The sequence below is a fragment of the Mytilus trossulus genome, chromosome 4, assembly GCF_036588685.1.
Source record: "Mytilus trossulus isolate FHL-02 chromosome 4, PNRI_Mtr1.1.1.hap1, whole genome shotgun sequence".
Lineage (NCBI taxonomy): Eukaryota > Metazoa > Mollusca > Bivalvia > Mytilida > Mytilidae > Mytilus > Mytilus trossulus.
The window spans coordinates 73,128,482-73,155,884 of NC_086376.1; the positions used below are offsets into that span (position 1 = coordinate 73,128,482).

Consider the following 27,403-nt stretch of genomic DNA (forward strand, 5'->3'; position numbering starts at 1 on the left):
TGTCTTTTAAGGATAATTTAGTTTGTATCAAGTAGATACATTGATAGGACTCAGTGTCTGTAAATTGTGTCTTTTAAGGATAATTTAGTTTGTATCAAGTAGATACATTGATAGGACTCAGTGTCTGTAAATTGTGTCTTTTAAGGATAATTTAGTTTGTATCAAGTAGATACATTGATAGGACTCAGTGTCTGTAAATTGTGTCTTTTAAGGATAATTTAGTTTGTATCAAGTAGATACATTGATAGGACACAGTGTCTGTAAATTGTGTCTTTTAAGGATAATTTAGTTTGTATCAAGTAGATACATTGATAGGACACAGTGTCTGTAAATTGTGTCTTTTAAGGATAATTTAGTTTGTATCAAGTAGATACATTGATAGGACTCAGTGTCTGTAAATTGTGTCTTTTAAGGATAATTTAGTTTGTATCAAGTAGATACATTGATAGGACTCAGTGTCTGTAAATTGTGTCTTTTAAGGATAATTTAGTTTGTATCAAGTAGATACATTGATAGGACTCAGTGTCTGTAAATTGTGTCTTTTAAGGATAATTTAGTTTGTATCAAGTAGATACATTGATAGGACTCAGTGTCTGTAAATTGTGTATTTTAAGGATAATTTAGTTTGTATCAAGTAGATACATTGATAGGACTCAGTGTCTGTAAATTGTGTCTTTTAAGGATAATTTAGTTTGTATCAAGTAGATACATTGATAGGACACAGTGTCTGTAAATTGTGTCTTTTAAGGATAATTTAGTTTGTATCAAGTAGATACATTGATAGGACTCAGTGTCTGTAAATTGTGTCTTTTAAGGATAATTTAGTTTGTATCAAGTAGATACATTGATAGGACACAGTGTCTGTAAATTGTGTCTTTTAAGGATAATTTAGTTTGTATCAAGTAGATACATTGATAGGACTCAGTGTCTGTAAATTGTGTCTTTTAAGGATAATTTAGTTTGTATCAAGTAGATACATTGATAGGACTCAGTGTCTGTAAATTGTGTCTTTTAAGGATAATTTAGTTTGTATCAAGTAGATACATTGATAGGACTCAGTGTCTGTAAATTGTGTCTTTTAAGGATAATTTAGTTTGTATCAAGTAGATACATTGATAGGACTCAGTGTCTGTAAATTGTGTCTTTTAAGGATAATTTAGTTTGTATCAAGTAGATACATTGATAGGACACAGTGTCTGTAATGTGTGTCTTTTAAGGATAATTTAGTTTGTATCAAGTAGATACATTGATAGGACTCAGTGTCTGTAAATTGTGTCTTTTAAGGATAATTTAGTTTGTATCAAGTAGATACATTGATAGGACTCAGTGTCTGTAAATTGTGTCTTTTAAGGATAATTTAGTTTGTATCAAGTAGATACATTGATAGGACTCAGTGTCTGTAAATTGTGTATTTTAAGGATAATTTAGTTTGTATCAAGTAGATACATTGATAGGACTCAGTGTCTGTAAATTGTGTCTTTTAAGGATAATTTAGTTTGTATCAAGTAGATACATTGATAGGACACAGTGTCTGTAAATTGTGTCTTTTAAGGATAATTTAGTTTGTATCAAGTAGATACATTGATAGGACTCAGTGTCTGTAAATTGTGTCTTTTAAGGATAATTTAGTTTGTATCAAGTAGATACATTGATAGGACACAGTGTCTGTAAATTGTGTCTTTTAAGGATAATTTAGTTTGTATCAAGTAGATACATTGATAGGACTCAGTGTCTGTAAATTGTGTCTTTTAAGGATAATTTAGTTTGTATCAAGTAGATACATTGATAGGACTCAGTGTCTGTAAATTGTGTCTTTTAAGGATAATTTAGTTTGTATCAAGTAGATACATTGATAGGACTCAGTGTCTGTAAATTGTGTCTTTTAAGGATAATTTAGTTTGTATCAAGTAGATACATTGATAGGACTCAGTGTCTGTAAATTGTGTCTTTTAAGGATAATTTAGTTTGTATCAAGTAGATACATTGATAGGACACAGTGTCTGTAAATTGTGTCTTTTAAGGATAATTTAGTTTGTATCAAGTAGATACATTGATAGGACTCAGTGTCTGTAAATTGTGTCTTTTAAGGATAATTTAGTTTGTATCAAGTAGATACATTGATAGGACTCAGTGTCTGTAAATTGTGTCTTTTAAGGATAATTTAGTTTGTATCAAGTAGATACATTGATAGGACTCAGTGTCTGTAAATTGTGTCTTTTAAGGATAATTTAGTTTGTATCAAGTAGATACATTGATAGGACTCAGTGTCTGTAAATTGTGTCTTTTAAGGATAATTTAGTTTGTATCAAGTAGATACATTGATAGGACTCAGTGTCTGTAAATTGTGTCTTTTAAGGATAATTTAGTTTGTATCAAGTAGATACATTGATAGGACACAGTGTCTGTAAATTGTGTCTTTTAAGGATAATTTAGTTTGTATCAAGTAGATACATTGATAGGACACAGTGTCTGTAAATTGTGTCTTTTAAGGATAATTTAGTTTGTATCAAGTAGATACATTGATTATAGGACTCAGTGTCTGTAAATTGTGTCTTTTAAGGATAATTTAGTTTGTATCAAGTAGATACATTGATTATAGGACTCAGTGTCTGTAAATTGTGTCTTTTAAGGATAATTTAGTTTGTATCAAGTAGATACATTGATAGGACTCAGTGTCTGTAAATTGTGTCTTTTAAGGATAATTTAGTTTGTATCAAGTAGATACATTGATAGGACTCAGTGTCTGTAAATTGTGTCTTTTAAGGATAATTTAGTTTGTATCAAGTAGATACATTGATAGGACTCAGTGTCTGTAAATTGTGTCTTTTAAGGATAATTTAGTTTGTATCAAGTAGATACATTGATAGGACACAGTGTCTGTAAATTGTGTCTTTTAAGGATAATTTAGTTTGTATCAAGTAGATACATTGATAGGACTCAGTGTCTGTAAATTGTGTCTTTTAAGGATAATTTAGTTTGTATCAAGTAGATACATTGATAGGACTCAGTGTCTGTAAATTGTGTCTTTTAAGGATAATTTAGTTTGTATCAAGTAGATACATTGATAGGACTCAGTGTCTGTAAATTGTGTCTTTTAAGGATAATTTAGTTTGTATCAAGTAGATACATTGATAGGACACAGTGTCTGTAAATTGTGTCTTTTAAGGATAATTTAGTTTGTATCAAGTAGATACATTGATAGGACACAGTGTCTGTAAATTGTGTCTTTTAAGGATAATTTAGTTTGTATCAAGTAGATACATTGATAGGACTCAGTGTCTGTAAATTGTGTCTTTTAAGGATAATTTAGTTTGTATCAAGTAGATACATTGATAGGACACAGTGTCTGTAAATTGTGTCTTTTAAGGATAATTTAGTTTGTATCAAGTAGATACATTGATAGGACTCAGTGTCTGTAAATTGTGTCTTTTAAGGATAATTTAGTTTGTATCAAGTAGATACATTGATAGGACACAGTGTCTGTAAATTGTGTCTTTTAAGGATAATTTAGTTTGTATCAAGTAGATACATTGATAGGACTCAGTGTCTGTAAATTGTGTCTTTTAAGGATAATTTAGTTTGTATCAAGTAGATACATTGATAGGACACAGTGTCTGTAAATTGTGTCTTTTAAGGATAATTTAGTTTGTATCAAGTAGATACATTGATAGGACTCAGTGTCTGTAAATTGTGTCTTTTAAGGATAATTTAGTTTGTATCAAGTAGATACATTGATAGGACTCAGTGTCTGTAAATTGTGTATTTTAAGGATAATTTAGTTTGTATCAAGTAGATACATTGATAGGACTCAGTGTCTGTAAATTGTGTCTTTTAAGGATAATTTAGTTTGTATCAAGTAGATACATTGATAGGACACAGTGTCTGTAAATTGTGTCTTTTAAGGATAATTTAGTTTGTATCAAGTAGATACATTGATAGGACACAGTGTCTGTAAATTGTGTCTTTTAAGGATAATTTAGTTTGTATCAAGTAGATACATTGATAGGACACAGTGTCTGTAAATTGTGTCTTTTAAGGATAATTTAGTTTGTATCAAGTAGATACATTGATAGGACTCAGTGTCTGTAAATTGTGTCTTTTAAGGATAATTTAGTTTGTATCAAGTAGATACATTGATAGGACACAGTGTCTGTGAATTGTGTCTTTTAAGGATAATTTAGTTTGTATCAAGTCGATACATTGATAGGACACAGTGTCTGTAATTGTATCTTTTAAGGAAAATTTAGCTTGTATCAAGTAGATACATTGATAGGACACAGTGTCTGCAAATTGTGTATTTTAAGGATAATTTAGTTTGTATCAAGTAGATACATTGATAGGACACAGTGTCTGTAATTGTATCTTTTAAGGAAAATTTAGCTTGTATCAAGTAGATACATTGATAGGACACAGTGTCTGCAAATTGTGTATTTTAAGGATAATTTAGTTTGTATCAAGTAGATACATTGATATGACACAGCGTCTGTAAATTGTGTCTTTTAAGGATAATTTAGTTTGTATCAAGTAGATACATTGATAGGACACAGTGTCTGTAAATTGTGTCTTTTAAGGATAATTTAGTTTGTATCAAGTAGATACATTGATGGGACATAGTGTCTGTAAATTGTGTCTTTTTAATTAAATATATTTCGATTTGTATCAAGTAGATACATCGATAGGACACAGTGTCTGTAAATTGTTCCTTTTTAGTATTTTTGATTTGTTTCAAGTAGATACATCAGATACATAGTGTACAGGTCTAGTGGCTTTCGAAGCGTTCCGTAAATTGTATAATTATGATATCATTTGGCCACCACTTTTAGAAACACTTAAGACACTTTTATTGCATGTAACTATATTTATTGCTTATATATCACTTGAAACAAATTAAAAGGGTTTATAGGACAGCTAACTGTTATCCGTAAAGAAAGATCATGATGCAAAATTCTGCTAATATTGTTATCTCATTCTCAAAAACGGATCAATGTTGCCATGGTACATGTATAGAAATAACAGAAACTAAACTAAAATATTGTTAAAAGTATGAAATGCAAAGACCAAATGTTAAAGTTCCCTTATTCTCTGTCTTTGGTGACAAGTACCAGTGTTCATGTGTCCTAAGTTTTAAAGGTTTGAATACATGTAGGAATAATGGATTCAGTTTCAATTTGAATCAAAGATGTGGTAAAAACCAGTAAGCACGAATTAAGCAGCCACAAGAATGTACACCTTTGCCGCTTAGCTATGTATACAATTGGGAGGTTGTTACATAAAATAGCCTGAAAAAATATAATACGCCCGGTATATTCACATCTGACGGCGTTACTTTATCTTATGTGGGCAATTGTTTTTCTTATTTCATTACAGGGTAATTTAGATATAAATATATGTGTGGTCATTTAAAAGTACGGTCACGGCGGGTGTGTTGTGTCGCTACCGCATTGGTGGCGGTGGTCGAACTAAGTGTCCAATAACTCTTGGTATAGCCACTGAATTCGACCATGTGGCGAAAATAGCGACACAACATCTACAAATATATTATGCTTCTTATAATGGAATTATGTATCCGCTGAGCTTCTGTTTCCCAGGGCCAGCATCCGATATATTTTGGAAGCAATAATGTTAATAAGGATATTATATTGATATATTAGGAAATGACATTATAAGGAATAACAATAAGGTGGAAATAAGGAATAAGAATAATGTGGAAATAAGGAATAAGGAATGGACAATAATGTGGAAATAAGGAATAAGGAATGGACAATAATGTGCAAATAAGGAATAAGGAATGGACTATAAGGTTTAATTATATATACTAGGGACAATTATGTTTCTCGGCAGTCCCATTCTTTGTCAAGCCGTGGCCGTACAATTTTGTACTTTTGCCAAATAAATATTTCTTACTTTATATGTGTATGTCATTTGGCCCCACGTTGTCTCAGATAACAATATAATTCCATAGAAAAAATCATAGGGCCTAAACAGGGGATAAACGAACAATTAATTTAGCTTTCATCGGCATGGCAAAAACTTTTAAATTATTTCAGAAATAGGTAGGGCTAAGTATCAGGTATCTGAACAATGTCTTTATATTTACGATAAATATTAAATTTATTTATAATCTGCAACAGATGGAATTTCTTGTATATAAATAAAACACATGTATAGTTTAACGTATGAGTAAATATTCAATGTTTTAGTATTGTTTGACTATTTCAGTAACATGTGGTCTGGACATACTTTATTTAGACTAATCTAAAATTATGTTAAATAAACCACAAAAGCCACAATTTATTTGTTTATTTTAATGTAGTATTTATGAAGTGGTGGAGTATAAAACATAATTATTGGGCAATTTTTTTAATCTTTTTATTATAACAAAGAATAGGGAATAACGTGTACGAAAATAGTTCTATGTTAACATATACACGAATAGCTGTTTTATTATAAATGGTTTATGGTACTCAGTAAAGATAGCAAAAGGAAAGCATTTTTTTCTGTATATAACTGAATTCAAGAATAAAATGAAAGTTATATATAATAATGTATGTGTAATACTCATCGAAAACTGTTATGGTGTTTAGTAACCACTTTCAGTTCAATTTTTGCTTTAAAGTGTCCATCAAAGCTGCATTGTAACCTTTTACAATTGAGCTTAGTTGGGCTCTTACAAACATGTTTAACCCCGCCACATTCTTTAAGTGGCTCCCCAAGATGGAGCCTACAGATAAGGGGTTGTCGTTGGTCCAGGTCTGATATATATTTGTTTTCGAATCGTAAATTGTACTGTAATAAATTAGGCCGTTGAATTGGATTTTTTTTCAATGTTGAAGGCTGTACAGTTGCCCTTAATTGCTAACATCCACGTCATCTTAACTTTGGTGGATATGTCTCTTTAGAAAATCTGATATGTAGTTGGCAAAATATTTAGTAATTTTTAGTCCTCAATGCTCTTGGTACTTTTTGGGGCCTTTTTAACTTTTTTTATTCGAGCGTCACTGAGGACTCTTTTGTAGACGAAATGCGCGTCTGGCTCAAATACAGAATTTCAACCCTGGTATCTATGATGTGTTTATTTGGTAATAATACCACATCTCCTTATTTTTATAAAGGTTGCCTTTTAGTCAGAGCAGTAGCTTATCAATCGAACTAAAAGTTTCTGGTATCATTTTCTTTCTGTATAATCTTATTTGTTTTGATCTAAGAACTTAACGGTATTAATATCATATGTCTTTTCAATTTGATTTCATTTATAAGACATTTATAAAAGATATACAATCGTTGAAACAAATTTAGTGCAACAGATATTTGAACAGGTTGTTACAGGGAAGAGACAGCTGCGTGAAAATAAGAAATAATACTTCATTATTGATATTATACATTAAAACCTGTTTAATCATACCAAACATTTTTTGCAGGGAAAACATGAGAGTGAAATTTAAATATATTTTAATAGTGGTTGGATGTGCTTTTGTTATTTGTCTGATTAATTCAACATTTATTTTGAATCAGTTAAATATATCTAGTGAATACAAAACCGGAGGATATTTATCTGCTTCAGATCTTCCAAAATTTGAAATTCTAAAATCGGTAGAAATGCGTTTGAAGAAAGTACCGACAAAGGGAAAGAACGATTATTCGAGTAATCCACTTATTGAACAATACGGTCAAAATGATTTGACAAGACCAGGTGAAAACGGAACACCAGTCATATTTAGTAAAAAAGACAAAAGTACTGTATCTAAAATAATGAATGAATACCGCGTCAACATATTGGCAAGTGACATAACACCTCTGAACCGTATGGTACCAGACTCCAGAATGAAAAGTTGCCAAAATATAAAATACGATCATGATTTGCCTACCGCAAGTATTATCATACCATTTCATGATGAATGGCCATCGATTCTGAAACGAACTATGTATAGTATAGTGAACAGGACTCCAAGACATCTTCTTCGTGAGATAATCCTTGTGGATGATAAAAGTACATTCGAGGCACTAAATGTACCACTTAGCAGATATGTAAAAGAAATGTTTCCGAAAGGATTAGTAAAAATCATTCGCAATCCTACTCGTGAAGGGTTAATCAAATCTCGTATGAATGGATGGAGGAATTCTACAGGTGAGGTTATTGTATTTTTCGATAGTCACATGGAAGTAAATATAGATTGGTTGCAGCCGCTATTATCAGCGATTAAACATGACAGACGAACGATAGCAATGGGAAACTTGGACTATATTCAAGCCGATACATTTGAATACCAGTTCTACCGACGAAATCATATTGTCCGTTATGTATTTGACTGGCGTCTGTATTTCTGGGAGTCACGGTTTAGACCGGATCAATATGGACCCACAGCAGAAGATATGCGTCCAGGGGCTGTAATGGTCGGTCCAGCTATGGCAGTGGACAGTGAGTATTTTAGTGAAATCGGAGCTTATGATGAAGGGATGAAAATATGGGGAGGAGAAAATTTAGAATTACCCTGGAGGGTATGGATGTGTGGCGGGAAAATGGTGCATATGCCTTGTTCCAAGGTAGGACACATAGCTCGACCACAGCCATACTCTTTTCCGTCAGGCAGACGCCAGACTGAAATGTATAACTATAAACGGGCTGTTGAAGTTTGGATGGACCAAGAATATAAAAAGTTTGTATACGACTTCTTTCCTGAAATGAAAAACATGGATGTCGGCGATTTATCTGAACGATTGGCACTAAAAGAAAAATTGAAGTGTAAAAATTTCACATGGTATCTGGAAAATGTAAGACCAGAATTGCTGGTTTATGATAAAAACGTGTTTGCCTGGGGATCTGCTAAAAATATGAAATATGACACGTGCCTTGATAATAATGGCTACCTGTTAACATATGAGACAGACTTTTATTCCAAGAACTGTACCGGACAACTGAGAAGGCAAGGGTTCTCATGGACAAGGGATATGTTATTAAGAACCACACTTCATTGTGTAGCTTTGACAAAGTTAGCAGAAAACACTAGACCAAAATTAGTTTGCTGTATAATTGGCCCCAAACAAACATGGGAACATAAAAAGAATCACTATATTAAACATGAACAGAGTGGACTGTGTCTTGATCAGGACGAACATGGTCTTATTATGCGTAAATGTTCCACAAAAATAGGATCACAGAACTGGACATTCACGCATTATAACATATGATGATGGTAAATAATGCTTATGTTTAACAAATCAAAATGTGAAAAAATGTGTAACTATATATGCATAGATTTAGGAAGATGTGGTATGAGTGCCAATGAGACATCTCTCCATCCCAGTCAAAATTTATATAAAAGTAAACCATTATAGATCAAGGCACGGTCTTCAACACGAAGCCTTGGCTCATACCGAACAGCAAGCTATAAAGGGCCCGAACAATTACTAGTCTAAAATCATCCAAACGGGAAAACCAACTGTCTAATCTATATAAAAAAAGAGAAACATACATGTTTAAGATCTATGACCGTATAAGATTTAGCAAAAGCAGTTGTACAACCCCGACTTGATTTATATATATATTTTTGACTGAGAAGCTCTTGGTATTATATCCAATTTTTCTTACAGATATTGGTTATTTTGTTCGTGTTTAAATTTCAAAATTATTTCTAAACACACTTATTTTTACTTAGCACGCGCAGGTGATTGTTTATACCCAGTTAGACCAGGCTTTTTTAAAACACAGACTGTTATTGAATCAAAAATGGCTTTTCATTTACTAAGACTGGTACTTTTGGGAATGAACTTAAGAAACTGTATCACGTGTTATACTGACAACGGATGCTTCGCTGCAACCTTCGATACAGGAGACTATCACATCTGGGTTTCAAATCTACGGCAATCATTTATAATCATTTAGCAAATTTGACCTAAGATTAAGTAATGCATTTTGCTATAATTATTTGTATGTTCTTTTATGTCATATACCGCTTATCAAGTGTTCTTACACATGCCTGGCTTTCGTATATTCAACTTTGAGTCTTCCCGATAAAAGTAAATCCAGAAAAGCGCTTTACAAGCAGGAAATTTGTATAGCCTTTATGGTTTTTTTTCATAATGTAATAGCCAACTCATTTGATTTTTCCTCAAAGTTAAACTTTATACTGTACAAACGGAAAAACGAACCCAGTGCACTTTCACAGTAATCTATCGCTCTAACAACTATAAATTTGAGGAGTTATTCATTAGCTGTGCTAGATGATTACTCTTATGTAGCTTATCATAAATCTACTATCGTATCACAAGGGCATTGAAGCACCATAACTCCTTCACCTTCAATAGATATCATGACAATGTGACAATATCAAACACGTTGCTTACCTATATACTTATATTTTTGGTGTGAATCAAGGCTCTGTGTTTATTATGTTGACGGCTGTTCTTTGACCTATAATGGTTCAATTTTACAATATGGGCCTTAGATGGACAGTTGTCTCATTGGCACTGATACCACATCTTTATATACATTTATATCATCGCTTTTTTAATTCACCGTGTGCTTTTCAGTTAAAATTAAATGTGTGTTGGAAGAATCCGATAACCAAGCTCAGATGACTTTATCAAAAAGACAAATAAAAGTAAAGCCCAAACGAACCATCGCGAATGCTATAAGGGTCAACATTATCTGAGAGTGCTGCAGTTCTACTTTAAGATTCATATACAATTGAGCATCAAAATGCATGCCATTATTTACATGTATGGATCAGTTGCTTTAAGTCAAGAAATGCATATTCCATTGAAAGAAACACTTTAAAAATAAATATGCAATTATAATGATCATATTATACCCTTTGTTTTTAAATATTTTTGTGAATGATTGGAGTGAAATATGCTTTAAATATGCGTACATACTCTGTCGATATGATGGCCGCATCTTTGTATTCATATTGTATGATAAACACTAAATATTCCCATCAGATATAATATAAGAAGTTTTCGAGTTTATGACATTACACCGAAAAATGTTTTAATTTCAAATATTCGTTATAGCAATGAAAAATGAACAGAACTGTTTTGAGAAGGTGAATAACAAGGAATAACGTTATCTTCTAAGTTAAACACTCGTGACTATCAAGTATACATGAACCCTGTTTGTATTACTATAGAATATATACCAGACTGATCATTGAAATATTTCTGCAGAAACAAGAACGAAACTTACTAACATTAGAAGAAAAGGTAAAATCACAAAAATACCGAACTCCGAGGAAAATTAAAAGCGGACCGTCCCTATCAAATGGCAAAATTAAATGATAAAACACATCAAACGAGTGGAGAGCAACTGCCATATTTCTGACTTGGTGCAGGCATTTTCAATATAGGAAATGGTACATTGAACATGGTTTTATAGCACTAAACCTCCCACTTGAATGACAGTCGCATCAAATTCCATTATATTTGATCATATTTACAACGATGCGTGAACGAAACAGACATAATAGCTAAAATTGTCAAAATAGGGGTACATCCATCATATTCACTGTGTCACAATCTCAATAAGAACAAACAAATATTTAACAAAGAAGCACAAGAAGCATCTATCAACAATCACATTCATTGCTAAGAGTCGCGTGTTTGGCGTCAGAGTGTAAACGTCAATATAAAATAATGATGTCGTTCAAAGTATTTTAAAGATTATAATTTCACATGGGGAATTGTGGTATACAAGGTTGAAAATCAAAAGTTTAGTTATTACTAATTTCAGAGAAAGACCGAGATTTAAAATTATCTAGAAGTTTTGTTAGAATGTTTAAGACTCCTAATATTGTTAGTACCACTACGCGAGTAAAATAATTTTGTCGTTCAAAGTATTTTCAAAATCATAATAGAACTATAATAGCATTATACATGTAATAGAACAATAACATCATGGCGGGATATTTAAAAGTGCAGAGCCACGTCATATGTACCAAAGAAACACAAAAAGTCACAGGTACAAAACACATCAGCAAAAATAAAAGACAATACAAACAACACATTGACGGGATGTATAACTACCGATCCACGTCAAATGTATATCACAGAAAACAGACCAAACAGTAAAAGTAAATAATAGAAAGACAAATAAAAGAACAATATATTAACACGTTGTTTAGATGATAAACAACGTCAGTATGCAGAAGCTATACATCAAGACAATCATGTCGCGTATTATTTGTGAAGTTGATACCCTTTCAATTACTGACCAAAAGTGAATAGAACATAGTCTTTGGTTCATGTCTGTCATGTTTGTTTTTCGTAAAATGTTTTGTTAAAATAAGCCATTGATTTTTTTCAATTTAGTTGTATGATATTTTCCATGTCGGGGCCTTTTATAGCCTACTCTCAGGTATATGGGTTTTCAGATTGTTGAAGGCCGTACGGCTGCTTATATTTGCTTACATCCACTCAATTATATCCCTGGTGAATAGTTATCACATTGGCAATCATACAATGTACCATATCTCCTTATTTTTTGTATAAATTCAATATGAATGCAATATGAAACCTAAAGCACTTGCAATGTCAAGGAAAAATTTAAAAGATGTAGGATGTTAAACAATTAAAAAATAACGTGTGCAAATAAAGGATTATTCTTTTTCTCTCTCTCCTGAAAACCGCCTTTTTATTGTTAAAATCTATAAATCATTAATGAGATATTTAGTGATTAGAAATAATTAAGGTTTCTCTTAATTTGAAATAAAGATCTTTCCTTGTATTTAATTAAATTGCTTCCCTAGCAGTTTAATTAAATGTCATAACATAAGGTTTACAAAGGCATTATCGGTGTTATTGTGAAGCTTTACTACACGAACCGCGATTTACAAATCGGCAGTCGAAGCAACCATAACAAACATAAATGAAAGCAATAGGTCAATGACTCCATAAAAGAGGAAAGAAAGATTCCAGAAGGACAGCCAAACTCATAAATCGAAAATAAACTGACAACGCCATGGCTAAAAAGAAAAAAAAGACAAACAGACAAACAATGGTTCACATGATACAACATAGAAAACTAAAGAATAAGCAACACGAACCCCACCAAAAACTAGGGGTGACTGATATCAGGTGCTCCGGAAAGGTAAGCAGATCCTGCTCAACATGTGACATCCGTCGTGTTGCGTAGACCGTTCTGTTATCATTTTATGAGATTTATAACTCTCACGGTTAACAGGGAGTTTAAAGGGAAATTCCGCGATTTTTTACTTATCATCTAATCATGTTCATCTTAACATAAAAAACACATTTGCAAAGTTTTAAATTTATATTCCTTCTAATAACGGAGAAAATCAAGTATTTGTAACTTTTTTGGTTGAATTCTCGAGTGGGTCGTGACGTATTAGCCCGATTTATTGAATTCTGGAAAAAAAATAAAATCTGTTTAACTCTTATAGCTTATCGACAATATACGTAATTAAAAGCGCACAGCTGACGAATGGTCGAAGTTATTAACCACAATATAAGAATGAACGAAAGTGAATATGCATATATATACCGTTTTGTATTGATTGAATTAAACTCCTATAAAATTATCTCTAGTAAATGTTTTTGAATAAATTTAATTAATTATTGTTGAGATTTTTTTAATAAAATATTTATTGAACATTTTTACTGATATTGAACTGAAAATATTTCAATTCTATTTACCGTTATTGGTTTGATAATCATTTCAATGCAACTAATGTGTGAGCAGAGTGTGTATATTATTTTTTAAAGGTCACTGTATATTTCTCGGCTTGAGGTCAATTCGTTTACCTTGTAGCTATTTAGCCGCAGGTGTGAGTTCAAGCGTACACAGGTATAAATGTTGTTATTTGGAAAGGATAAACAGAAAGGATTAGAAAGAGTATATTATGCTGCCATGATGTTAACACACTAAGATTTAATACACGATGAGAATAAAGATACAATAATTAAATTGTGTAAATTAATTGAAAATAAAATTCTGATTCGTAATTCCGAAAGTGTATAAAAATAAAAGGAAACAATTTTTTATTACTGTCTTAGCGGCAATTGGCGTAAAGATTCAAATATGAAGCAAAAAATAGTTTTAATCTTTGATAAAAACTAAATGCAATATTACCCAATTTGATATACCATTCATTGTACATCTGTTTGATATCATTGATTTTACCGGAATTTCTTAACTTGTATTCAAATCTGGCTGTGTTTAAATGCTAATAAAACTATTGCAATTTTAAAGATTTTAATTGACAAAAAAATACAACCTACAACATGCATAATTTTTTTTTTGTTTCTTTTTAACATTTTATTCTTACATAATTAAATTCATTTGACAATCATTTACACGAACTTTTTGTGAAAAGAATACCAATTATCTAAGCTAAGGCATTATTTCTTTTGAGAATTTTTGAGGATGTTTTTAAAAATTCTATGATAATATTTGTGCAATGTTGAATAATCCAAATAAGTAATACAGTAGTTGTAATAAAAGTTATATTTTAGTCATGCATAACAGATATTGGCGAATTTATAATAGTTCGTTCATACATCGTTGTTCATGAAACAATCATTATTAGTATACATGTAAGTTTCCTGACGTATAAGAGCCATTGAGGATGAGCTCCAGAGAAATCAGACTAGTGGCGTTTCGTTCGTTTGTTTGTTGGGAAAGGAGAGGAAATGCAACCGCTTGTACAGATAAACGACAGAATTACCATACAAGCATTTATAGTCAACACAATCAGAAAGAGTTCCCATCGTTAGACGGGGAATATGAAGGCTTCCAAGAATGAACAAGTGACATGTCTAACTCTGAACAGTTAGAAAACAGACTATCGACATCGACCGCTTGTTCTTGGTATTTGAAACTGTATGCATATATATACGTATACGTTTATGATATAGTGATGAGTTCTTGCGTCTGACAAAAACTAAATTCCTTCATGGTTATATCTTGCCATACGTTTATATTGGTTTGTAAGGTGATTACCCAAAATCGTTATTTGAAAATCCTGTTTGTGAGATGTAGATTCATTTCAATACAGAAATTTCGTCTATATATTTCACAAGTGTATAACAAGGAGAAGCTCTGAAGGTTCATTACTCCCATTTTGTTTGGGTGTGAACCATCGATGTTTACAGCAATATCAAAGAATAAGGTGATGATGGTAGAAAGAACTACGGGCGTCATGTGGCAAATATTACATGCATATCGGACAATGAGTTGTCAATCTGTATGAAAATATTTCCAATACAACCATATTATTGAGAAGGAATGTTTACATGCTATACTCTCGTACTAGTATTACAGGGTTCTTGTGGCGTTCACCTTAGACACACATCGTTTTAACGATGTTTAAAAAAAGACAGAACCAATTCAATGTCATATTTCCCTATTTTTTAAATATAACTAAAATTCTTTTATCTGACAAGAATACCCCTATTTAGCGAACAAGTAATTTATTCTTTTTTCTGTTATTGAATACCAAGCAAGAAAATAAATCCCGAAATTAATTTGAAACTTTGATACTCAAAGGTTTCCCAGCAAAATATTCACATCCCCTGGGGATAATTAGTGTTCGTCCAGTGGCATATATAACAATTGTGATGACGAATTCCTTCCTTTGTTTGAGAACAATCTTATTGAAATATAAATCTGTGATTTTCCTAGGTCCACAGCTTCAATGAACCAAAGCAAAAGTTATACATCGACCTGTATTTAAATCAAATTGGTTCTCTTCTTCTTTTGGTATACAACTGTAGTCTATCGACATTCAATGATTACATACTGTTGGCATACGTGAACTAGTCTATTTACAACACTTTAACCCCTATTTATTCAAAATATATGTTTTTTTTCTTATGTTCAATGTATACACGTATATATTTTAAATTGCGCTATTGTTCCGTAACTTTCTATCCAGTCGTATAAACGAATCGTCGGCAAGTGCGTACATTTTTTTAAATCAATATTTCTGGTCTGTTCCAATCTGTCCTTCACTATTGACAATGACTATATATTACATTTTCCCAAATTCACCCTTGGAAAAAATATTTAAATAGATTTTAATTTCATCAAATCTTATTTTTTGGGTATTATTTATATTTTTATGAATTATATTCTTTACACCAGAAATGTTATTTATAAACAAGCGTATGAGTTTAGTAATGACAAGTAAGACAGAGCTGTATATTATACATTTGATAGTTCAAAATGAAAAGTTATAAGTTATAAGTTATCAGCCGTGTACACTGATCAATACCTGCAGAAGTGAAACGATGCATGAACTTGCAAGCCCGACAGGAAATCGCTTGAATACCTGGACGTGTCACCTCACACCCCTCACAATACCTTTGGAAGTAATACCTTTAGCCATGCTGGTGATCAGATGAGGGAAGATCAAAATGTATTTGAAAAAAGTTTATTACTTTAAAGAATTATGAACAAATTAGATTTTCGAAAACAATTTTCACGGAACACTTAATTATGATTTCAACTTTGACTTTTCACCTAATTCCAATATCAACAGTTTAAAAACAACAGACCATGGTATTTTAAAAAAAGTAAGAATATTTTCCGTATCAAGTTACTTAGTTAGTTAGTCGGATTAAACAACCGTACGATTGACAAGATATCGACACGCAATTACGACTACATCGGTTACTGTAGTTTTGTTTCTTTGTGGTTTATAGACATATCGTTTTTATTCATCGGGAAAGAAGACAAGATGGCGGATCTCGGAGAATTGATACTCTAAATTTAAAACCGATGGTGATCGCTTATCTAGCGGAATAAAACTTTAATATCTATGAATTTGAGCATTTTTATACAGAATGAACATAATATCAATTTTTGATTTTTTTTGCGAAGTTTCCCTTTTTTGTTTTGTGTCTGAAAGTTTGACGTTAGTTGCAGATTATTATATTTTTAAGTGTTCTTTAAATATAGGTTCGAGATGCATTTTACTTTACCTGTAAATTACCTGTAGAATATTTTACGGGCTCATGTGTAAGGAAATTCAATCCTTTTTTTAGCCCACCCTAATTCGTACTTGCTCTAAAAAAAACAAAAAAACTTATAACAATCCGGCATTTTATGGGTCAATTTTGGTTAACGAATAATTCGAATTTTAAATAGTTAATAAATGCGTCTCTACAGTTGATATTTTTATACCAAACAGAACAATCATGGAATTAAAACCTATATTATATTTTGTATATTTTATATTTTTCGTCATGATAAGGTTATTATGTTGGAACATGAGGGGTGCAATGTACGGGGTGTCGTACTTTCAAACTTTACTTAAGCAATCAGATATATGTTTTTTGACTGAACATTGGTTGAATGAAACTAATGTATGTTTTCTTCATAATATTGCTGACGAATTTCATGTTGTTTATAGTATTAGTAGCTCTTGCATGAATAGTTCAAGGGGCTCGGGTGGGACAGCAATATTGATTAGAAAATCATCAGGTTTTAAAATTAAGCCCGTAGAAATTCAAAATGACAGAATATGTGGTGCGATATTGTCAATCGATGGTTTTCAAGATATATGTGTAATTTGCACTCTATTACCTACCGTCTACTAATTATTCTCAAGATGTATATCTAGATTATTTAGATGTTTTATCGTGTTATTATGATAGAATGAGTGAAGACTATATTACAATTATAGGTGGTGATTTTAATGTTGACATATCTTGTGAAAATGTTAGCACAAAAAGTAATGCTTTGAAATGTTTTTTTGATAGTCGTAATATAAAAGTTCCCCACTTGTTGAATGAGGTAACTGGGCCTAATTATACTTTCAGAAATAAAGATAAAAGTAAAAAATCGTTAATAGACTATATATGTATACCAGAAATTTTAGAGCATGATATTTCAAACTTAGAGATAAAAGATGACTGTCCATATGATTTTTCTGATCATTACCCTATATATATGTCTCTGAACATTGATCTGCTATGTGGGTCGTCAGGTAGCTCCAAATTGGGCCGTCATGTTTTAAAATGGACGAAAGCTGATGAATTTGAAATAAAGATGTATCAAACAGAAATTGATAAAATTTTGGACATTATCAAGCCTAAAATCGACAATTGTACCATTAATGATCTGGAACATTATAATACAGTTTTAACTAATGCACTACACATGTCGGCAAATGCATATATTCCGTGTGGAAAGTTTCGTCACTACCTCAAACCATACTGGAAATCTAATAACTTAAATGCAGTTCATTACGAACAGCGCGAAGCTCGTCGTGAATGGAAAAATAATAATAAGCCTCGTAACAAATCTAACCGCCTTTACAAAGAATATAAAGAAAAAAAAAAAGAATTTTCAGGAAACGTAAACGTCAGGCCGAAAAACTATGGCGAGAGGAAAAGTATGAGGACATTAAAAATGCAGCAGAAGTTGACATCGGAGAATTTTTCAGAACTGCACGTAAAATGAGGAAACAGGGACCGACAACAGATAAACTTGTTTATGACGATACCGAAGCAAAGACACCTGGAGATATATGTATGTTATGGGGGAAATATTTTGAAAATTTATATTCTATAAAAGAAGAGAACTGCTTTGACAAACAATTTTACGGGAAATTTCCAAAAAAGTTCATGATCTTTTCAACAATAAATACAAAGGTTATATTGATACTCTCGACAAACCGACTACTGTAGATGAAATCAAGGATCAGGTACGAACATTGAAAGCCGGTAAATCGCCAGGACAGGATTATATATCAAATGAACACATACTATATGGTGGTGAAAACATATTAAAACATCTGAGTGTATTATACAATTTAATTCTCGAACAAGTATACTTACCTTTATCATTTAGACATGGAATAGTTATACCTCTTTATAAAGGAAATAATAAAGACAAAACAAATCCAAATAGTTATCGTGCAGTTACTTTAACGTCTTCATTAGGAAAACTGTTTGATAAAATAATTTTGAATCGTATTCATAAACTCCTTGTTAATATCAATAGTGTGATGCCGCATCCACTCCAGTTTGGATTTGTAAAAGAACATGGTGCGATACAAGCTATTTACACCTTGAAAGAAGCAATTCATTATTATCTTGAACGTAATTCGATTGTTTATGCCATTTTTCTCGACAACGAAAAGGCCTTTGACCGAGTATGGCAAGATGGCCTACTTTACAAACTGAACCAAATTGGAATTCAAGGTAAATTGTGGAATCTGATATATATGTCGTATAAAACTGCAACAGCACATGTGCAGCATAGTGGACTAACAAGTCAAGTGTTTCGGATTGAACAAGGAGTAGGTCAAGGCCGTGTGTTGTCTGCCTGGTTATTTTCCTTATTTATCAATGACTTGATTTGTGAACTCTTATCGACACATTGTGGACTACTAGTAGGCCCGATAAGCATACCAACAATCTTGTTAGCTGATGACACAACTTTATAAAGCGCAACTGTAAATGGTGCTCAGACATTATTAAACGTTGTTAACAGCTATGCGCTCAAATGGCGGTTAAAATATAATGCATCGAAAAGTAGTGTTTTGACTTTTACACCACCAAAAAAGACTCGCAACAATTATGACTCTGCAGCATGTCTTAACCTAGGTAATATTGTACTCGAAAGAAAACGTACATGTACTTACGCTGGAACACTTATTAGCTCAGATGGAAAAACTTTCGATAGATCAGATAAATCCAGTAAAAAGTTAAAACAGAAACTTCACTCACTATATACTGTTGGTGTTAATCCACGAGGGATGAGTGCCTTAACTAATAACTTGATATGGAAAAGAGTAATTCTTACAACTGCACTTTATGGATGTGAAACTTGGGGTCAGCTACCATACCGTGAAACTGAAATGTTGGAAATAACTCAAAGATATTTCGTCAGATTTATACTAATGATGGATAAACGTAGTCCGACTGACTCTTGTATTAGTAATGTTGGTTTGTGGTCTGTCGAAGGATATACTGATAAAATGAAACTTTTGTTTTTTGGGAGACTGTGTCGTGCAAAATCGACAACAATACATAAACGGATGTTTAATTTTCGTATGGGACAAATATTAACCGGTGAGGCCAGTCAAATTTCATTGACTTACGATTATATCAAAATTTTGATAAAATATGATTTTGATTCTTTTGTTGACAACTTTGTGGCTGAAAATTTTGTTCCAGACAAGCTACTGTGGAGCAAAATTGTAAAACAGACTTTAGACATATACGAAGAAAACAAATGGAAACACTCAGTTGAACGGCGACCAGAACTTAAGCGGTACCATAAAATACATACTTGTTTGACGGAGCATCGTTTGTTACGACTAGCGGTAACTTATCCATCACTAAATTCAAAATTTATGACGCTTGTGAAATTAGGAGCCATAGCTATTCAAACAGGCAAATGCTCCTTGTGTAACTTATATAATACGGATATACTTATGCATTATATACTTTGCTGTACATCTCTTTTACAAATTCGGACAGAAATGTTCTACAAAATTGTTGATATTCTTGACGTAGAGGATTCCGTTCGTTTCTTTAATCAAGATGATGACGAAATTATCGAGTCGTTACTTGGAAGTATGAATCATACCATGCAAACTATAAATGCTGATGTATGGAGCCTCTTGATGTGCCACATAGCAGATTATATGTATAAACTATATCAGGTCTTCAATTATGATCTTTATAGTCACATATTTGATCTTAACTAATGTTGTTCTTGTATGAAGTTGGTGAATTATAGACGTTTTGTTTTTGACTCTATTTCCTATGTAATTATGTAACTACCTATAGACTTTTTTTATTGCTGTTTGTATACTTTGATGTTGTTTAGAATATGTAAATATGTTAGTGTTATGTTCTTGATTCTGTTCTTATAATATAAATTGTAAAATCTTCATATTATGGAGGAAATAAAGATAATCAATCAATCAATCAATTAAGAAACAATAAAAAAAATTGTAAAAAAAAAGTAATTGTATAATTTGTCTAAACTGGTACATGACCACTTCCCAATGATTAAGTTGTATTTTAATGTTATGTATCAACATTCTTTACAGACACACCATTTTTGGGTAAACTGTTCCAATCGTGTATAATAAATAGTGAAACAAATCTTTCATGCGGTATACCAGTATCTTCAAATCCTTTCTTATATAGCTGTAGACAGTATGATGAACTGTAACCATTTTTGTCTGGTTGGGTTTAATTGGCATTGGCTAAATATATAATTTTAGACAATAATGCGAATCATTCATCATGGAGAAATAACTTACTGCTTTTTTGGCAAATAAAATTTCCCACTCTGCAGCTTTTTCGTAAATACTGCAGCCCCACTAGGCCACGACCGCACTACGATCTGTGAAAATTGTGAAAAATTTGACGATCGTAGTGCAAACGTGAAGATCGCAGTAAGGTCGCATTACGGTCGTGGTGAGGTCTTGATAATCGTGATGAGCGTGGCCAACTTTGAACATGTTCAAAGCGGTCGTGGTTAAAGCGTAGTGAGAGCGCAGTAAGATCGTGGTACAGCGAGCTTTGTGATCTTATATATTTTTTTTATATTCACACATCTGTGTCATCTCTACAATCGTTCACTAGAATATTGTCATTTGAGCTTAATGGACCAGGAATATGTTGTAATTCAGGTTGTATTTGTCGTTCCGACATCTTTGCTGGATCAGAATTCGTAACTATCAGAGCTCTCTCTGCCTCTGAATCAACCCCTACCACCACGCCCACGTGTTCTGGTAGATTTTGATGGCATGACTGTATTGTTTCCCAGAAATCTACGTTTAATCAGAAATTAATAAATAATTATGGTGTATTTACTGTCTTCTGATTGGTTAAAAGTAAGCTCATACCGCGACCTCACTACGATATAAATTTATTTAAGATCGCTGTGAGCGTGGTACGATTGTGGTCTAGTGGGACGGGGGCTTAACATTGAAACAACTCGGCAAGTCTCGCGGTTTTTATTAAATAAAGTACACTTGTTGAAATAAAATACAAAACCTCAAACTTTTAAAGTCAGGAATCAAAACCAATGAAATAGCGGTTGTATAAGATCTAAAATTGTCCAAGACTTCATGTAGACTGGGCTGGGATAAAACGTGATTGAACATCAGAGATCAGCATTTAATTCTAAAAATTACACACATGTCTTCAAATTGGCAATTGTTTCATAGTATTTATGTCTAGCGATTTTTATACTTACAGTACAGACATAATTTTCTGTTCATATCCGTAAATAGATAGTGTATATCGATTGTACCTTCAATATTGTCCATTTCGTGAAGACAAACCGGTAGCTATTAACCATCATTACAAAAATAGACAAAGCACCACGTTAATTTGATAGAAAATACTTTATTGAGAGAAAATAAGTGGTAGATCTTATACATGTAGGAAGATAAGTGAGAATAAAGTTCTAAACTGGATTCTTCCTACATGTCTTACTCTGTAGGAGTTCCTTGTGATTAAGATAAACGTTGTCAAAACATCAATAAAACAATCAAACACACCTACAAATAAGATGGCAGTAGTAACCTGCGTTCGTTACTTTTGCGAAAATAGTATTGAATTTTTAAGTAATAATACTTTGCGTTCAAATTGATATATACTTTCAATAATTGATAGTTTGTTTATTCGAATTATTCAAAAGAATGAAAAAAATTGAAAAAAGTAGCTTCATTCATTCTATAGTGTAAAGCCAAAAAAAATAAAAATGCCAAGCAGTTGAATTAATTGTCAACAGACGGTAGCATAAACACTATACATGTTAAAAATGTCAATGATGCAACTGAACTTTGGTGAAAACTAAAACAGATAAGTCTGAAAGTTAACTGATATAGTAAGGTCATCCTAAAAGGAAACTTAGTCATTGAAACGGATAAATGCATTAGAAAGAGATAAAAGGTCTATTGTTCATTATTTGTTGTAATTATGCATAATTACTTTAATGGAAAATTACTTATAAATTATTGAAGTAAACATGTCACAATATAACGAATGTAGACAAACCGACTACACATTGGCACATACAAATCGGCTTGCATGCTGTTTTTGATGTATTTGAAGCACGATTATCTTTACTTCCATACAAAGAAAGCTCACAACAAAATATTTGCAAAATCAAAGACGAATATAAAGGAGTGAATAATACAAAAACAATAACATTTCAAATTTATTAGCACTTAAGCAGATTTGCCGTTTTAGTCGCAAGCTAATCATGTCTTTTTCAGTTTGATCTCAAATTGCGTTTTTCCAGATATAATAGCATTAGGAAATTTGCCAAACACTTATTTATCTTTTCATAAAGCAAAACAATATCATATTAAATAGCATCCCCTATACAAATACCGAAACAGTCCATTCTTTTTTTCCTGCACATATTTTGCAAGTGAAAAATATTTTTTATTAATAAAATGAATCCCGTTAACTAATTCTGTCCTTTTAAAAATGCGGATTATTGTTTTACTTGTAAATCGTGTCAGTTTTTAGCAAATGTCACACAAAATCTAACAGATTTATTGAAATCTTGTTTTTTTTTTACAAATCTGCAAGATGCCTTCAGCCTTTTCAAGACGAGATATATACCGTAAAAACATTGCCTGCAACAAAACATGATAGATTTGTGGAAATAAATCATTGTAATGGATTCAGATGTGGTTTAATGTAAAGTTATATTTCATATTCAAATTTTGGAAAAGTTCATCCATAAAATAATCAAATTGTGTATAATAATTTTTCTCGAGAGCCCATCGAAACGCATTATAAGCTACTTCTTTCTATGCATAGTATCATTTGTTACATATTCACTAAGTATTGTGTTAAACGGAACATTTTCAATAGCACTCAAACACCAGTAGAAATTTGAAAGGAGTAGGTCCGGTATAAGGACTCATTTTGGCCTCAAATTTCAGTTTCATCTGACGAAAGATTTTGACCACTTTTTAAACACTTAAGTGTCTATTTCACTTGATTCAATTAGTTTATGTAAAAGATTTTAACTGATTAAGTCATTAAAAACGATCCGATTGAAGCTCAAATATGAATAATCTCTCAAATATACCAAAAAAACCGCCACTTTTCAGATGTTTTTTGTCAAAAATGAAAGTGGCCGCATCCGTGATCATCCACAACCTTTATATATGTTATGTATTATCATAAAATACAACTTACATTGCAATATTAAGGATGAACACGAATGCGGCCACTTTCGTTTTACACGGAAACCGTCTAAAATTTAACTAAAATGATAGAATTTTGAAGATTTCAGTAATTTAGCATGACTTAATGGTACGGGGCGCCGAATGGGACTCTTGTGATTTTGTACTCAAAATTCAATTTTGCACGGACAAAAGTGACTTTTGTTCAACAAAAATGAGTTCAGTTTAACAAAATTTGTATCATACTACAAATTTGAAATTTTGTCATACAAAATTATCTATCAGCGGACAAAAGTCACTTTTGTCATGACAAAATTCATTTTTGTTACACAGACTTGACTTTTGTTACCTTATTTGAAAATTGAGCGACAAAAGTCAATTTTGTATTTAAATTAGTTTAGTTCGGTTTCTGTGAACTAATTTGCATACAAAATCGACTTTTGTTACACAAAATTGACTTTTGTTACACAAAAATTACTTTTGTTACACAAAATTGACTTTTGTTACACAAAATTGACTTTTGTTACACAAAATTGACTTTTGTTACACAAAAATTACTTTTGTTACACAAAATTGACTTTTGTTACACAAAATTGACTTTTGTTACACAAAATTGACTTTTGTCTCAACAAAATTGACAAAATTGACTTTTGTCTCAACAAAATTGACAAAATTGAATTTTGTCTCAACAAAATTGACAAAATTGAATTTTGTCTCAACAAAATTGACAAAATTGAATTTTGTCTCAACAAAATTAACAAAATTGAATTTTGTCTCAACAAAATTGATTTTTGTCTCACGAAAGTCAATTTTGCCTGACGAAAGTCAATTTTGTCTCATAAAAGTCAATTTTGTTGTTACAAAATTGAATTTTGTCATCACAAAAATGAATTTTGTCGTCACAAAATTGACTTTTGTCTCAACAAAATTGACAAAATTGACTTTTGTCTCAACAAAATTGACAAAATTGACTTTTGTCTCAACAAAATTGACTTTTGTCTCAACAAAATTAACAAAATTGACTTTTGTCTCAACAAAATTGACAAAATTGACTTTTGTCTCAACAAAATTAACAAAATTGACTTTTGTCTCAACAAAAATGACAAAATTGAATTTTGTCTCAACAAAAATGACAAAATTGAATTTTGTCTCAACAAAAATGACAAAATTGAATTTTGTCTCACAAAAGTCAATTTTGTCTCACAAAAGTCAATTTTGTCTCACAAAAGTCAATTTTGTCTCACAAAAGTCAATTTTGTCTCACAAAAGTTAATTTTGTTTCACAAAAGTCAATTTTGTCTCACAAAATTGAATCTTACCGTACACAATTGACTTTTGTGATTTAATTTCCATATCAGGTAACAAAAGTCAATTTTGTATGCAAATATGTTTATATTTGCATACCTTTAAGACAAAATTGACTTTTGTCATGACAAATATGAATTTTGTCTACAAAAATGAATTTTGTCATGACAAAAATGAATTTTGTCTACACAAATGAATTTTGTCATCACAAAATTGAAGTTCTCACAAAACAAGTCTGTAGCACATAGTTTTGTAAGACAAAAATGATTTTGTTATGACAGAATTGAATTTTGTACAAAACCACAAGAGTCCCATTCGGCGCCCCGTAAATGGTGCTACAACCCGATATATGTGCATTGTATTGTCAGAAACAGCCAATATTTATGTAGCAGAAGCATTCAACTGTCCAATAAATAACTAAAAGTTTACATTTTAACAATTTTGTAAAACTGTTATATTTATGGGCCAAAGGGGGGCCTTACCGGACCTACTACTTTGACGGCGGCTGATCGATGAAGGTCATTGAGAAACAACACATGTTATCAACACGAAAATTAAAACACATGTTTCATATTTTTTTACTTGTATCTGTTTTATTCTTCTTTTCTTTTTGTTTATAATATCTGTATTATAAATATTAATCAGTTTTGTACTGTTTGATCTCTAAATCTGTGTCTTTTGGTATTTCGATATAATCGATATTTTATGGCAATTGCTGAGTAGCCAAGCCACATATTGTTTTTGTACCTGTCCTATTAAAAATCATGTAAATGTAGAAATAAGGCGATGTGGTGTGCATTTCTATGAGACAACTGTCCATCAGAGGAGATAGGAACAAGTACAGACCCCCACACGATTTTAAAAATGTGCAAAACCCATAGCGTTAAGTAAGTTTTAAAAAGGTCAATCATTCATGACAAAATTTAAAAGGATTCATTTAAGATAATCAACGGCCGTATCCTGACTTATGTTAAAACAAGAAACGAAAAACATATATAGAAGACTGCAAAAAACGTCACAAACGGGATAACAGGTTTCTAACTTGGTACAGACGCATACCTAGAGTTTGACATCTGGCCTAGACGCTGGTGCATGTGTTGTTGGATATCTATTTAGTTGAATACAAAAGGTCATGTGCTTTGTTTCTGCATGGTATTTAGCCTTTAAGGGTTGCGTCTCATGGTCTTATACTCCCCATCTTTCTGTTATGAATGCCAAACTTTTATTCAGCTTGTGAGTTAATCGCACCGGTTTACATATCAATAACCTCTATATACGGGGCGCCGAATGGGACTCTTGTGGTTTTGTACTCAAAATTCAATTTTGTACGGACAAAAGTGACTTTTGTTCAACAAAAATGAGTTCAGTTTAACAAAATTTGTATCATACTACAAATTTGAAATTTTGTCATACAAAATTATCTATCAGCGGACAAAAGTCACTTTTGTCATGACAAAATTCATTTTTGTTACACAGACTTGACTTTTGTTACCTAATTTGAAAATTGAGCGACAAAAGTCAATTTTGTATTTAAATTAGTTTAGTTTGGTTTCTGTGAACTAATTTGCATACAAAATTGACTTTTGTTACACAAAATTGACTTTTGTTACACAAAATTGACTTTTGTTACACAAAATTGACTTTTGTTACACAAAATTGACTTTTGTTACACAAAATTGACTTTTGTTACACAAAATTGACTTTTGATACACAAAATTGACTTTTGTGAGACAAAATTGACAAAATTGACTTTTGTCTCAACAAAATTAACAAAATTGAATTTTGTCTCAACAAAATTGTCAAAATTGAATTTTGTCTCAACAAAATTAACAAAATTGAATTTTGTCTCAACAAAATTAACAAAATTGAATTTTGTCTCAACAAAATTGATTTTTGTCTCACGAAAGTCAATTTTGTCTCACGAAAGTCAATTTTGTCTCATAAAAGTCAATTTTGTTGTTACA

General features: G+C 31.7%; 1 protein-coding gene across 1 annotated transcript; it reads left to right on the forward strand.

The window, feature by feature from the left end:
- The first annotated feature begins 7,596 nt into the window (after nt 1–7,596).
- LOC134716803 (polypeptide N-acetylgalactosaminyltransferase 1-like) lies at nt 7,597–9,186 on the forward strand. Its single transcript, XM_063579810.1, has one exon. It carries the CDS (start codon nt 7,597–7,599, stop codon nt 9,184–9,186), a length of 1,590 nt encoding a protein of 529 aa, XP_063435880.1.
- Nucleotides 9,187–27,403: the final 18,217 nt, after the last annotated feature.

Bases quoted from the DNA above. Each gene is read 5' to 3' on its own strand.
- LOC134716803 (XM_063579810.1), top strand. From the start codon at position 7,597: ATGCGTTTGAAGAAAGTACCGACAAAGGGAAAGAACGATTATTCGAGT.